The sequence below is a fragment of the Hyperolius riggenbachi genome, chromosome 8, assembly GCF_040937935.1.
Source record: "Hyperolius riggenbachi isolate aHypRig1 chromosome 8, aHypRig1.pri, whole genome shotgun sequence".
Classification (NCBI taxonomy): domain Eukaryota; kingdom Metazoa; phylum Chordata; class Amphibia; order Anura; family Hyperoliidae; genus Hyperolius; species Hyperolius riggenbachi.
Genome location: NC_090653.1, coordinates 147350072 through 147366110, shown reverse-complemented (window position 1 = coordinate 147366110; position 16039 = coordinate 147350072). Strand labels below are relative to the sequence as shown.

At 43.9% G+C, this 16039-nt stretch overlaps 1 protein-coding gene across 1 annotated transcript in view; it reads left to right on the top strand.

Annotated features, from left to right (window-relative positions):
* TMEM255A (transmembrane protein 255A) overlaps positions 1-16039 on the top strand; it is a 96979-nt gene that overhangs the window by 69626 nt on the left and 11314 nt on the right. The window contains exons 7-8 of the mRNA XM_068249618.1: positions 9272-9431; positions 14361-14504. Coding sequence (XP_068105719.1) covers positions 9272-9431; positions 14361-14504 — 304 coding nt within the window. The remainder of the gene's footprint in view (positions 1-9271; positions 9432-14360; positions 14505-16039) is intronic.

The following is a 16039-nucleotide window of genomic DNA, read 5'->3' as shown; positions in this document are numbered from 1 at the left end:
CGACGTTTCGGAGCGTTGGAACATGCCCCTTTATCAAGCCATGACAGTCTCAATATGTCATGGAAACAATGAGTTTAAATAGTACATCATATTCAAACCTACCAATCATAGGCTATCTAACTCACTAGCCAATCCCCATCCACTATATATGAAGTGGACCTGATGGGGAACTTGTTACATATAGTCTAAGCCAATAGATTTAAAGCTCACCCACCTGTCCATGTCAGCCATACCCTCAAAGCGCACCATCCCACGCCCCTAACCGCCGCCGCAAGTAGAAGTGTACACCCATCTGTCCGCCGGACCTGATGGGGCACTTGCGGGGAGGCGGCGCCGTAACGTCACTGACGTTACCAGGGAGACGCGTAGGACGCGGACGGAAATCCGCATGCGTCCTAAAAGGGCAGGACAAAACGTCACTACCCAATGCCGGCCGATCACGTGGAGGGAACCACCAATCGGCCGGCCCTGCGTCTCCCTGTATGGCTGCAGCGGCCAGACAGCCGCAACAAGGTGGCTAGACCGCCGCAAAAAAGCGGCTAATGCCATGGCGATGAAAAACCAAAGGGGTAGGAGAAGATGAGCCGAGGGGACGGGGACACAATCATAACTCCAACAGAGAATTGCGAATGCTGCATCAATACAGAGCAGAAACAACTGGTTGATATAATACAATCAGAAGCAATACATGCAGCGACCACCTTAAAGGGGAAATAGATGGTATTTAAGTATGCAAAACAGAAATTAAAAGTAAATAACAAGATCAAAAGTTATAAAAAGGGTGTAAGATCGTAATCTCGATTCAATCCACGGGGCTCAATGGTATCAAGCATGCAGATCCAGTGTGCCTCACGTAGCAACAATTGTCTATGCCTGTCACCACCTCTTTTTAAGATTGGTATGCTGTCAATAATTTGACAGTGTAATTGGCTGACATTATGTTTACAGCGTACAAAATGGTTGGCGACAGGTTGCTCCACGAGACGCTCACGGATTGCATGCTTGTGAGCTGATAATCTAATCTTAAATTTTTGGGTCGTCTCCCCTACATATAATAGCCCACAGGGGCATTTTAAAATATATATTACATATTTAGAGTCACAATTATAGACCCCTCTGATATTAAATATTTTGCCCGTTCTTGGATGTGCAAATACACTACTCCTGATGACCGAATTGCAGTGGACGCAGTTAAGGCATGGGTACATTCCTCTCCTGGACCCTTCAGGGGGTCTTACTAAAGTTCTCATCTCAGCATGTGTAAGTTTGTCCCTCAATGTAGGGGCCCTTGTATAGGAGAATAGCGGAGGATTTCGAAATTCAGGGACCAAGGGCAGCGACTGGGCAAGAGGTGACCAATGTTTTTTAATAATTTTTGCCATGTCCTTACTAAGGACATTATATTTTGTCACAAAAGGAATACGGTTACCCATATCGGCCCTAGATCTCGGAATCGTACCCTCCGCAACCAGGTCCTCAGGGTAATGTCTAGCCACCTTGTTGTGGCTGTCTGGCCGCTACAGCCATACAGGGAGACGCAGGGCCGGCCGATTGGTGGTTCTCTCCACGTGATCGGCCGGCATTGGGTAGTGACGTTTTGTCCTGCCCTTTTAGGACGCATGCGTATTTCCGTCCGCGGCCTTACGCGTCTCCCTGGTAATGTCAGTGACGTTACGGCGCCGCCTCCCCGCAAGTTCCCCATCAGGTCCGGCGGACAGATGGGTGTACACTTCTACTTGCGGCGGCAGTTAGGGGCAGAGATGGTGCGCTTTGAGGGTATGGCTGACATGAACAGGTGGGTGAGCTTTAAATCTATTGGCTTAGACTATATGTAACAAGTTCCCCATCAGGTCCACTTCATATATAGTGGATGGGGATTGGCTAGTGAGTTAGATAGCCTATGATTGGTAGGTTTGAATATGATGTACTATTTAAACTCATTGTTTCCATGACATATTGAGACTGTCATAGCTTGATAAAGGGGCATGTTCCAACGCTCCGAAACGTCGCACACTGTACTTACTTGTACTCGATGACAGTCTTTAATAAATAACCTAAAGAGCAACTTGATGGTGCCGGCTTCATCCTTTCTGAAGATTTTCGCTCAGGTGATGCTGGGCTAGCCGTGGTACATCCATTGATCATCTAGGGGTTGGTGCATTTCTACATCTTCTGCTGCAATCTTTGGGACTCATGATTTTAGAAATAATGGTCCTAATTCCCTAAACTGCTGTAATATTGGCGTGCACACGTAGCAGCGTCAAACGATTCCGAAACGCTTATGTGCACAGTGAGAGTAAGTGCTTCTCCACAGCTGCTTTCTTTCATTGTCCATGTGCAGTTCAGAATCAGTTGGTACTGCTCGGAGGAACTTCTGGGAGGCTGGGGAGAAGAGGACAGGGCACAGAGAATGGGAGAGCCTCCGAGGACAATGAGCAGCATCAAGAGACTCAGGAGGAGGTAATCTAGCCCACCATGTGCTTCATTCAGTACTTTTCCCTGGATTTTTTCCCCCAATTATAGTTGCTAGAATGTGCATTTACACGGATTTTTTTTTTTTTACTTTGTCACAACTTATAAGGCTGAATTAAGGGGTATGGGACCATATGCAATTCACTTTTACTCCTGAGTTTTCTCCTAGGTGATATTTCCAGGATGTGTCAATAAAATGCCCTAGCAAGCAAACAAATACATTGATAGTACTTTTTCACCTAATTTTTGATACTCTTTCAATTGAAAAGTGCTGAAAAGCTATTTTAAAGAGAAGATGAAAAATTATCTCCTAGGAGTTAAGTCAGGAGAAAAAGGACATTGCATATGGGCAATAGTGTGAGTCAATCATAGTTACAGAGTTATTTGGGTTGAAAAAAAACATTTGTCCATTGAGTTCAACCAGAAAATAAAGTGCAATACCAGCCTGCACCCTCACATATACCTGTTGACCCAGAGGAAGGTGAAAACCCCTTACAAGGCATGGTCCAGTTAGCCCCAAAAGGGAAAAAAATCCTTCCTGGCCCAGGTGGCAATCAGATAAAATCCCTGAATCAACATCACTGGGCATTACCTAGTAATTATGGCCATGGATTTCTTTCAATGCAAAGAAAGCATCTAAGCTCCCCTTAAAGAAAACCAGAAACGAAGCACCCTCATGTATTTTATTACATTTATCAGTGGGAACACGACAGTAAACACCTACCCTGCTTTTAGTTTAATTCTTATCGGCTTAATTAGTCTATTATCAGCTGTGATAAGAATCCCCAACTGGCTCAGTCTAGGTTTGACCTGGAATCATTATAGCTGAGTCACTCTTCTGTGGAGTCTTTTCAAGCCCAAGCCTGCCACCTCCTGGCTCAGATTTCCTGCTTTGCATACTGAGAGCTGTGAAGACATGGGAGGGGCTGCTCCTGCTGAGAGAGAAGCTCTGAACAGACAAGTGTGGCTGCAATATGATCCCTGTGTGCTCTGTGTGCACTAGATAATGATGATGACTGCAGTTTCATTCCTATGAGAGACACTTCCTACAGGCAGCTGCACATCATACCAAAATGAAAGCACACCTTTCTCATATAGCCTAGATAGCAGCCTAGTCTCATATAGCCTAGACAGCACATCCAGAACAACTCATAACCCGGAAGCAGAAGGGATATGAGCCAGCGGCCATATTTGATTTTTCATGGAGCAATAATGGATAAAAAAACACTAAAAAAGGCACACCAGAGCAGCAAAATTATCAGGTAGAGCATTTATTCTTTACAAGCTATCGACTGGTATGTTTATTTTGTGTGAAACGTTCATCTCTGGTTCCCTTTAAACGCAGATATAGAATTTTCCATAACTATTTCCTGTGGCAAAAATATTCCGCATTTGAATCACTTTTCCTTTAAAGAACCCTATTTACTCAATACGCAGATCATGTCCTCTAGTCCTTTGCAAAAGCTTAGGGACAAAAAGTTTATCCGCCAAGCTTTTATATTGCCCTCTGATGTATTTATACATATTAATTAGATCTCTTCTAAGGCGTCTTTTCTCCAGACTAAATAATCCCAGTTTATCTAACCTTTCCTGATAACTGAGACCTTCCATCCCTCGTATCAATGTTGTTGCTTATCTCTGCACCTGCTCTAAAACTGCAACATCTTTCCTGTAATGTGGTGCCCAGAACTGAATTCCATATTCCAGATGCGGCCTTACTAGATAGTTAAACGGGGCAATATTATGTTAGCATCCTGAGTTTTTATTTCCCTTTTAATGCATCTCAAAATGTTATTTGCTTTAGCTTGCATGTAACGTCAGTGCACTAGTACATTACATACATTTCAGTAAGCCCAAGTGTGACTATCACCTTCTACAGACTGTAAAGCGTCATATGCATATTGGATGACGGCTGACTTGTGCTTCCATGGAAGCCAAGTAGCTTCCTTAGCCTCTGTAGAAGTGCAAAGGTGTGAAACATCCATCAGGCCTCTTCTTACCCCAGCCACCACTGACCCTATCAAATAAGGTCAGCAGCAATAAGCATTGCCCGGATTCTACTCCTAATTCCACAGAAATCATTACAGCATTGAAAATGTTACCATAAAATGAATTTCAGCTAATAGTTGTGAACACATTGTACATACATCAATACATCTGTTGTATTATTCACACAAACCCACATATCTTGGTATTATGGCCAGGGCAGTGCATAATACACTACTCTGGGTGAACAGTGCCTGGAGTGCTTGTGCAGAGGAATCTGACTGATTATATATATATCTTAATCTGCACTTGTAGGCAGTCATTTTTGCCTCTTATGAGCAATTTACCAACCTTATGTTCAGGGTTTTCTCTTCAAATCCCAAGAAAAAAAATTAATGTGTACAGTATTACAATGTAAGTGTGGAACTCTGCCAGACTACCTATGTTGATGAAGGAGCAGTGGTCACTGCACAGTCCCCTGTTTGGGCAACCACTGCCACAAGACTGCCACACCTTTCCTCTATTCCTAACCCTGTCCTGTTAAAAAAGGAATTAAGCTGACTCGCATTTGGACATCAGGGGCCATATGCAATTCACTTTTTCACCTGAATTATCTCCTAGGTGATATTTTCTCATCTTGTCATAAAATGCCTTTGAAGCCGCCAGCAAAGCAAGAAAACACTCAAGATAAATTTGATAGTAATTTTTCACCAATTTTTGGGTACTTTTTCAATTGTAAAATGCAGAAAAGTTAGTTAAAAGAGAAGATGAAAGTTAGAGATAACTCAGGTTAAAAAGTTAATTGCATATTGGCCCAGATGTCCTTAAATATCACAGTTACAGACTACCCAGCCAGCTCATGGTGAAGCAGAACTCATTGGAGTGTGTACGGGGCTACAAAGGACCCAAAAGCCCTCTTACTAAAATGCTAAGGAAAACAAGTTTGCCTTCTTAAAACAGAAGGTAATTGAGGTTGGAGTGAGCATATGAGGTCTCCCACAATGCATTACTGCTGAATATGCAAATTATAATATAGAGCCATAATAATCCAACATGCATTTTTTTAAATATCTACAAGACCAAATATAATAATTTTTGTTTTATTTGTTCAACTAAGTTTTACTTTATCTTGATGTTTTAGCTCACATTCATATAAAATATAGAACATTTGGTAAAGTTCACAAACTTTCAAGTAACACTGCATAAGCATATACTGTATGTTATGCAGATGCTTTCTGAGTTCTCAAACAGAAACACTAGATGGCGATGAAGATCAATCTTAGTAGCTGAACAATAAAGAGAATATGCCCTTTCCTTCCTAAATGCATTAAATCTATTGGTAACCTTTTATTAATCCACCATTTGGCAAATTGTGTGGAAAAGTAGTGCATGTTGTATTTTTTTATTTGACACAATGCAGAATCGCACATGCCTCCCAAAAACCCAGTTTTCGCATGTGTTTTTCCAGTTCTGCAAACACTGCAGATTTTTTCAAGTGTAATTTCTCCCTGACTCATCTAGGAGTATGAAGATAAAGTTATACGTATGAAGATCAGATCTTCTGACTTAAAGGACTTCTGAGGCAACAAAATAAATGTAGTTCTACTTACCTGGGGCTTCTTCCAGCCCCCAGAAGCCATTTGTGTCCCTCGCCCGCAGCTCCAGTCTTCTCCAGGGTCCGGCTGGCAGCATCTAAAGATCACCCACCCCAATGGGTTGGCATCTTCTGCGCATGAGCGGGCATGTGCAAGTGCATGTGCAGATGACGCCGACCCATGGGGGGGTCGGTGATCCTTCCGAGGCAGCCAGCAGGACCCCGGAGAAGACCGGAGCTGTAGCGAGGGACACCAATGTCTTCTGGGGGCTGGAAGAACCCCAGGTAAGTAAAACTACAAATATTTTGTTGCCACAGAATTCCTTTACGTCAGAACATCTGATCTTATTATGAGATGGGGTCCCGGGTGGTGGCACAGCAAGGGGCTCCCACCTGTCATGTAGACCAGTGTTTTGTGATTTTAATCTTTATTCTTGCAGCTCTTAGTGTGCAGGTCAGTGATAGGGAGGGAGTGTTGAGAGGGACACCTGCATGCGGTGCCCCCTGCTGGTCAAGTAATCTATGATTATGTGCAACCGAGCTCATTCTTTTAGAAAAAAGATTGCTGCAATCTTGCCAAGATTTTAACCCAATTTTAATGCAAGGCAATGGGAGCAGTTTTTTGTTTAAACGAAAACAACCAGAAAAACGCTCACCGGTGTCTCTTCAGCCCAAGACTATATTTTTCAGTAGCCCTGTACTATTGTAAAAATCATGTGTCCTCAGTGTGAGAAGATAGAGTTGCAGTTCACAGGTAGTACTATTCCCAAGCTTACCCCATGACCAAGGGGCAGAGGCGGCCTTAGAGCATGTGGGGCCTGGGGAGAGTGTCATATGTGGGGCCTAGAGCATAAGTGTAGGCCATATACTGTACCACCACGCTCACTGGCTTGTCCTCCTCTAATGCAGTACGCCTTATCATTGTTTAAAAATAATTTTTTTTGTTAAGTTTGTTAGTGTAAGAGGTCTAGTTCAAGATTTACAGTATATCAACATAGTGTTATTTCTGATCACAGGAGCAAGAAGGGCTTGTCCCCCCCCCCCCCCATGCGTCTCTTGTGCCCCCGTGCATCTCTTGTCTCCCTGTGTCCCCTCTGTCACCCCTGTGCCACCTCTTACCCCCCCCCTATTTCTCCTATGTTCCCCCTGTGCCAGCACTTTTGTCAACCTTCTGCCATAACTCACATGGCCTCAATCCACCGCTGATCCTTGCCGCTCAGCTCTGTTCACTATGGCTACTTCTGCTGGCGCCTGTGACGTCATGACGGGCACCAGCTGGAAGTAACATGGTGATAGGACGCATTAAAGGCGAAGATTGGCCTTGGAATGGGGCTATGTAAGTTATGGCAGACAGGGCAACAGTGTGGACGGAACAAGGAGGGGGACAAGATGCAGAAGTTGGGGGTTGCGCAGCACAGGGCAGCCCAGCTTGAAGAAGCGCCCCTCTAAAGAGAGCGTGGGTCATGTCTTGTTTGTATGCTAGCAGCACTCCTGCTCGCAGTGCGGAGCATCCTTCAGTTCGGGGCCTGGGGCGATTGCCCTACTCGCCCCCCTACCCAAAGGCTGCCACTGCAAGGGGAACCAGTTTGCTAATACTAATAATTTAAAATGATTGCTCTGAGAATATGCCAAGTTCAGTTTGGCTTTAAAGAGAAACCGTGACCAGGAATTGAACTTCATCCCAATCAGTCGCTGGAACCCCATTTTACATGAGAAATCTACTCCTTTTCACAGACTGATCATCAGAGGGCTCTGTATACTATGGCTGATATTGTGGTGAAATCCCTCCCACAAGAAACTCTGAGGACCATGGTCCTGGCAATTTCCTGTCTGTGAACCTTGTTGCATTGTGGGAAATAGCTGTTTACAGCTGTTTCCAACTGCCAAAAAAGCAAGCAGCAGCTACATCATCTGCCAGGAGTAAAATGTCACCATGTGATAAATGTCAGAATGTAAATCAGGGATTTAAAAGATTTTACAATAGGCAAACACTGACTAAATCAGGGGTCTCAAACTCACGGCCCGCGGGCCATTTGCGGCCCTCGGTACAATATTTTGTGGCCCGTGCTGGCAAAAGCAAAAGAGACACTGAAGCGAACTATTTTTGCCTATTTTACCTTATAGTTCGCTTCAGTGCTCCCAAGTAACCCGCCGTATCCCCGCCGCTAAACGAGGGCTGTAGAGCCCCCAAATCCCCCGGGCAAACATCCACGACCAACTTGGTAATGGATTTTGGTGCGCTGAGGGGCAGAGCTTCCAGCTGTAGCTCTGCCCCTCCTGACGTCAATCGCGGTGGATCGCCGCCTCTCTCCGCCCCTCTCTGTGAAGGAAGAGTGAGAGGGGCGGGCAGAGGCGGCGATCCGCCGCGATTGACATCAGGAGGGGCAGAGCTGAAGCTGAAAGCTCTGCCCCTTCCAGGAAATGCCAGCCAGATTGCCCCCCGGGGATTTGGGGGCTCTGCAGCCCTCGTTTTGCGGCGGGGACACAGCGGATTAGTTGTAATGGGAGCACTGAAGCAAACTATAAGGTAAAATAGGCAAAATAGTTCACTTCAGTTAATAATGACATTTGAGGACTTTTTTTGTGAAATCTCTTATTTGGCCCAGCCTCATCCTGACTTTGCCTCCTGCGGCCCCCAGGTAAATTGAGTTTGAGACCCCTGGACTAAATCATCCTCTATAATAAAACCCCTGTGTCCCTGCGTCATGCTGTCCCTGTGTAGCTTGGTCCGTGCTTTTTGCTACTGCACATGTGTGCAGCACGGACCCAGCCTCACAGAGACAGGAGGACAGGGCCAAGGAGCCGGGCGGCCGGGTGTGCTCGCAGCGAGTGCGCACGCGTGGCGGCAACATGCGGCGGCGAGAAACAGACCCTAGAGCCCGTTTGTAAACGGGCTTGGGTCTGCTAGTTTATACATAATTATTGTAAAAATGAAGCACTTTTTTATTACATTATTTTCACTGGAGTTCCTCTTTAAGTCTAACTTTGCTTGGCTGCATGTTTATTGCATGTGTGTGACTTAGAAGACACTGAATCCAAGAGATCATTCTGACACCCAGGTAATTGGAATTTTTTTCGAAAGACTTTGGCCTCTTTATTCCTCTCCACACAGATTTCCTTTTAGTAAAATTATGTTGCGCTTTAATATTTATATTCATATTAAGTCTAAAAATGGCTTGCATGTTTAAGTAAATATAAATCTCTCTTCCATCTCTTCAGGGCTGGGATATCAGGATTGTACTATGAATATATGGATGTAAAAAGCTGCCAAGATGTTATACATCTATACCACTTGCTGTGGTCAGTGACTATACTAAACATAGTGGGTCTATTCCTGGGAATTATAACTGCTGCAATACTTGGAGGATTCAAAGACATGGTGAGTAGTCGCATTTTAATTTTGCCTTTCAAAACCTGAAATTTTAAAGGTAGCTTTTGCCAGACTTTTGACAGTGTTCCCGGCAATAGCCTGTTGCAGAAGCTGAGGATACACAGGAGAAATGTGTGTATGTGGATAGAGAACTAGTTAAAGCGGAACTGAAAACTGATAAAAAAATAAGAGTTTCTTTTACTTGGGGCTTCTGCCAGCCCCCTGCAGCCGACCTGTGCCCTCGCAGTCCTGGACTGATCCTCCGTTCCCCTGCTGCGGCTCATTTTTCCCCCCCCCCGTAATGGAGGTTGACTTCTAAGTGGACCTCCATTGCTCCCTGGCCACGTGTATCCTAGTACACCTTCCTGTAGCCAGGAGAGCCTTGTGCAGGCGCAGTACGAGAAAATCTCTACTGTGCCTGCTCAGTACACGCCTGGCTACGGGAACGTGAACGAGGAGGCGCGCAGCCAGGGCCTCGCAGGCGCAGTTCCCCTGAACTGTGTGAAGTGAAAGTGAGCCACGGTGTGGGACCAGAGCATTGGTGAGTGGCTGTGTGGGAACAGGTCGGGTGCAGGGGGCTGGCAAAAGCCCCAGGTAAGTGAAACTCTTATTTTTTAATCAGTTTTCAGTTCTGCTTTAAGGGACAGAAGGCAAAGGGCTTGATTCACTAAGCTGCACTGCTACAGCAGCACAGCTTAAAGTGGTCTAACACCCAGCATTTCAACTTTGCTTTAAAAGATTGCTTACAGCTTATAAACTATTATGCCAGATTTTTTTTTTAGCAGAAATTCACTTAATGGATTAAACATGACATTTTAGTGCTGCATTTAGCTAGAAATCCTCCTCCGTGCTTGCTTGTTTAGTTACAAATGTATCTATCTACAATGTAACAAACAAACACTGCTCTGAGAGAACAAAGAGGGCTTCCCCGGCAGGCTTTTCAAAGGTCTATTTGTATTCCAAATAAAGATACATTTGTAACTAAAAGATAAAAACGGATGCGGATTCCTAGTTAAATCCAACACTAAAATGTCATGTTTAACCCATTCAGTGAATTTCTGCTTAAAAAAAAATCTAGCATAATAGTTTGTAAGCTGTAAGCAATCTTTTAAAGCAAAGTTGTAATGCTGGGTGTTAAACCGCTTTAATGACAGCAGTGAGTGTTATAATCCCCTGCGCACACTATAAAGCCATAGCGTGCGCAGTTAAATTACGCTGGGCTTAGATAGTTTGGCCTTGTAGGCTGCCTGTCACTTGACAGTCAGGCTATTGGGCCAATCAAAGTGCAGGAAAATTGTACTTGGCTACAGGACCTGCTGGGCTCTGGGCGGGTTCAGTGGAGCGCTGCTTAAGTGTAATGAAGTGCTCTTTAAACTATCTGAGCCCAGTGTCATTTGGAGCGCTGCTTAAGTGTAATGAAGTGCTCTTTAAACTATCTGAGCCCAGTGTCATTTAATTGCGCACGCTATGGCTGCATAGCGTGCGCAGGGGATTATAACACTACCTGCTGTCATTAGGCTGCGCTGCTGTAGCAGACATACAGAAAGAGAAAGAGAGGAGCGCTCTCTAGTGTATTAACTTTTTAATTTATGCTTCCAAGCGCAAGGTAAAAATAACACGTACAGTGTATATATAAAATCAAAGCATATCACATGAGTGTAGTAATACGTCACCACGTCCTGATGTTAATCCATCCGCATGATACGCCTCCGCAATGTGGCCAGTATCGCGGGGAATCCAAAGATTTGGATTCCCCGCGATACTGGCCACATTGCGGAGGCGTATCATGCGGATGGATTAACATCAGGACGTGGTGACGTATTACTACACTCATGTGATATGCTTTGATTTTATATATACACTGTACGTGTTATTTTTACCTTGCGCTTGGAAGCATAAATTAAAAAGTTAATACACTAGAGAGCGCTCCTCTCTTTCTCTTTCTGTATGTTTGCCAGTTTTTGCTCTGATCCCTGAGCAACAGTGGAGCAGCACTCGAAAGTGTATAAAGTGTGGAGATCGAGACAGACTGAGCGCAGTGGAACTGTACACTTGCTGCTGTAGCAGAGCAGCTTAGTGAATCAACCCCAAAGACTGGTGTTCGATAGATATGTTAGCAGTGGGGTCCTGCAAGGGTTGGTACTAGAGCCTATTCAACTTATTTATTAACAATCTAGTAGATGGAATAAAGAGTAATGTTACCATCTTCGCAGATGATAAACAATCATGAAGACTTATCAACACTAAACATGATAGTGATATATTACAACAAGATCTCAATAACATTGCCATATTAAAAGCCAAGAGAAGCAAATGCTCACTCCCAGACAGCACTCTGCCATTTAAATTGATCCACAGACAGCCTGTCAGCCAATAAATGTTGCAAATACTTGCACCTGTGTTTGCAGTACCAAATCCAGCAGGAGCTGCAACGGATCTGCCATAGACAGGAGAGAGAGCTCAGTCGCACCTAATCGTGGATTACGTGACCAGCAGGGGACACAGCATGCAGGTCTCCCTCCCAACGCCCCCAACATTGCCATATTGCAGGCAAATAGCAGATAGATTTAATGTTGATAAATGTAAAGTCATGCAGCTTGGACATACCTGGGAACGTCAGACTTGGAGAAGGACTTGGGAATACTGGTAGATAACAAGCAACTGTACACAATGCCAAGCAGCAGCAGCTAAAGCTAATAAGATTCTGTAATGCATAAAAAGGGAAATACATTTACCTGATGTTAGTATCCCCCCCCCCCCCTCTATTTAAATCACTTGTGAAGGCACATATGGAGAATGGGATACAGTTTTAAGCACCATACTATAAAAAAGGAAAGAAACATTCTAGAACAGATTAAAAGATTTTGCAACTAAAATAATAAGTGTGATTGAAGGTCTCACTTACCAAGAAAGGTTGGATAAACTGGACTTATTTAGCGTGGAAAAAAGATGACTCAGAGGTGACCTGATTAACAAGTCTAAATAAAAAATCAGAGGGCAATACAAAAGCTTAGTAAATGAGCTTTTTGTCTCTAGGCTTGTACAATGGACAAGGGGACATGATCTGAATATGGAGGAAAAAAGTTTTTGCCATCGATTTTCAAAAGGGCTTTTTACAGTATGGGCCGGTCCTCACTTGTCAGGTTCCAGATCTGATCCATGTCAAACGGATCCGGTTTTCTAAAAAAAATGATCCGTTTGACACAGTTCTGATCTGGATGGTACGGCACATTCCGTGTCCGCACGTCGATCGCGTTGGTACGTATGCATTGCCACTCACCTGTCTTGCCGCCACCGCTTGTCCTGCCGCTTGTCCCGCCACTCGCCGCTTGGCACTTTCCGCAGCCTGGAGGCCAGCAGAAGCGTTGCTCTCCATAGGCTGTAACAGGCCAATTCTGCCTAGCAAAAGGGAGAATTTTCATTGGTTCAAAATGAACCAATTAGAATTCTCTCTGTGGCTGAGGATTCCCATTGGTCTATTGCAGCCCAATGTAGAATCCCCATGCTTTTGTTGGCCTCTGTCGGCTATTCAGAATGGACCGAACGGTGGTGATGGACGTCGGGACGCGTGAATATGACGGCAACGGGATGCGGCCGAAACGGGCAACGTGGATGCAGTGGCTAGCCTAGTGAGAACGGACAGTGTCTATTCTCATAGGCTTGTATTGGACACGTTTTCCCGTCCATTCCAGGAAAAAGTGGCAAATTTGGACTCCCCATGTCGTTTTCGTTCCGTGCAACACGGATCCAAGTGCGATCCATGTTTCTGCACGAGTGGAAGCGGGTCCTACTTTTAACATAGGATCCGCTTCCAGCGTTTCTGCAGAGCTTGAAAAATGTATCCCACTAATACGTTTTTAAAACAAGTGTGAACCGACCCTTAGCGCAGTTAAAATGGGCTTGGATGCTGTACTTGCATTGAAGGACATCCACGGCTATAATAACTAGGTAATTTTCGGTGATGTTGACCAAGGGATTTTATCTGACTGCCATCTGGAGTCAGGAAGGATTGTTTTTCCTTTTGAAGTTTTTAATTGACCTAAGCCTTGTTAGTAGGGTGCTTTCCTCTGGATCAGTTGGGATGTATATAGGTGCTGGATGGTGTTCTACCCACTTTATTTTTTCTCTTCCTGGTTGAACTTGATGGACAGATACCTTTTTTTTCAGCTAAACTATGGAATTGATGTAATACAATAATAGGCAGTATTTGCATATTTTATCCCATGCAGAAATTGACAGGGATCGGAAGCTTTAACTTCCTGTTTCTGTCTCTTTAAATAGCCAATTTGGATAAGCATTTTAAATCGTTTAACTGTCTAGGAAGACTTATGCTAAGTACACACCATACAATTTTCTGGCAGATTTATGTGCCAGATCAATTTCTTCCAACATGTCCGATCTGAATTTCACTGGATTTTAAGATCGATTTTCTGACCGATTTCCATAGAAGTGAACGGAAATCGATTGGAAAATTGATCGAAATTCAGATCGGACATGTTGGAAAACGATCTGGCAGGTAAATCTGCCAGAAATTTGTATGGTGTGTACCTAGCATTAGAGACCTTCTTGTATAGAGGCCAACTTGTATTAGAGGCCAACTTGTACAGAAGAGGCACTGATTTGGAAAATATTGTAGATAAGGGCATCCAAGGCTATCAGCTTTGCATCCATAGGTACTTGAGTCAGACTGTCGGTTCCACTGCATCTGATTAGATGTGTGCAGGAAATAGCGTAACTTCACTGCCCCTCTCATTTAGTGAATTAACTGCTGGTTGTTTATTGCGTCTCATGTAATACGTTGTAGTAAAGTATTTTATTTTAAAGTAGAAGTATACAAGGAGAAATATGAGTTTACATGCTTCTTGGGGACTGGAAAATACTGTATGTTAATACTGTTAATGAACTTATTAACAAAATGTTGCTTTGTTCTTCCCACAGAATCCTACTATTCCTGCCATTAGTTGTATTGTTGAGACCCCGCGCCCTACAGTACAGTACAACACAAGACCACCAGTGCCATCCTATACCACCTATTACCACAGCACTCCCCATTTGCCACCGTATACTGCCTATGACTTACAGGTATGGTAATACTGACATATCTTATCAGAAAGGGGCATGGGAATCTGAGTATTTTGTACTGCAAGAATCTATAATATTGCTTTTTATAGGTAGGCTATTCAGAGGGTGTAAACAGAAAATCCTTCTAAAAGTAACCTCACCCAGGAGGCAAAAGTTGCCAGTAGCAAAAAAAACATTTACTAGCTAACCCATTTTATCAACAGTTGTGTAAATTATTCATTGACTTGTTAGCCCTAATGTATGCCTGCTTGCTGATGCTACTGAGCATTTTAGGGGAATTCTCTCATCACTGATATTTAGTCTTTGGCCCGTAAGTATAGCCTGTTTTACTGACATACTATTATTTGATTGATACTTATTTTTACAGCACACCTGAACTGTACTTAAATCTGTAGCCTTTTACTCACCTGGGGCCTCTTCCAGCTCCCTGTAGGTCCCTCTGCATTTTCTCTGTCCCCTTCATTCTCCCACTGGCAACTTCTTAGATGTGCAACCCAAGCATAAGTCGTGCTGACTGCGCATGCAGAGCCTCATCTGAACACCTGTGCCGATTATGCTCCCACCGCCAGGAGCATTATGTGCATGTGTGGTTCTCAAAAGAATGAACCATGCATGCGCAGAATGCTCCCAGTGATTAGAGAATTATCAAGATAGGCGGGGGGATAGAGCTGCGCATGCGCAGTGGGCACGACTGATGTTGAAAGTTTTCAGCAGGAGAACGGAGGGAACCCAGAGGAGCAGAGGGACTTCACAGAATACGGGGGGGCTGATACCCGCTTTATGAATAGCAGTATCACTCCGTATGTCCGTGTTTGCCATGACACTGTGAGATATTGAAAGTTTAATGTATATTTTGCCTTTCTTTGATTTAGGTCAATACACTTGGAAGATTGTAATTCTATTATAAACCTGTTAAATAAAAATTATAAAAAACAAACAAACACCTACCACTCCCTGAAAGTAAAGGGCTGCTCCTATAATGGGAAACCAAGGACACCAGAATTCCTGGAATATAAAAGTACACCTTGCTTGCTGTACACTTGTGACTGTGGGCACTAAGGAGATAAAAATTCTGTTTAATTGTGTCCTTATCTCCAAAACTGCACACTGTCTCCTGGCCCACTTTATTGCCTTGTACATGCCATGCAATATGCCCATCAGATTGACAGGAAATTTCCGGTTGTTCGATAATTTCCATCATTCCGATCTGCTTCTAAAAGTGGGATTGATTTTGAGATCAATACAGCACAAAATTGATCTCTTTCTCCATTTGAAGCAGATCGGACATGCTGGAATTGATCGTAGAAGTGAAAATTTCCCATTGATCTGAAGGGTAAATTGCATGGTGTGTACCCAGCCTGGATGCAGGTGTACAAAAATGTAAAGCATGTTCACCAGTGTGGTGGTGATGTCCATGGTGAGAAGGACAGAGAGCTTTTGACTGCACCACCAGTTCATAGTAGATGTTCCTTCTTGATATGTAGAGAATCCATTCATAAGGGAATAGAAAATCCACAACAGAGCTATAGCTGTTG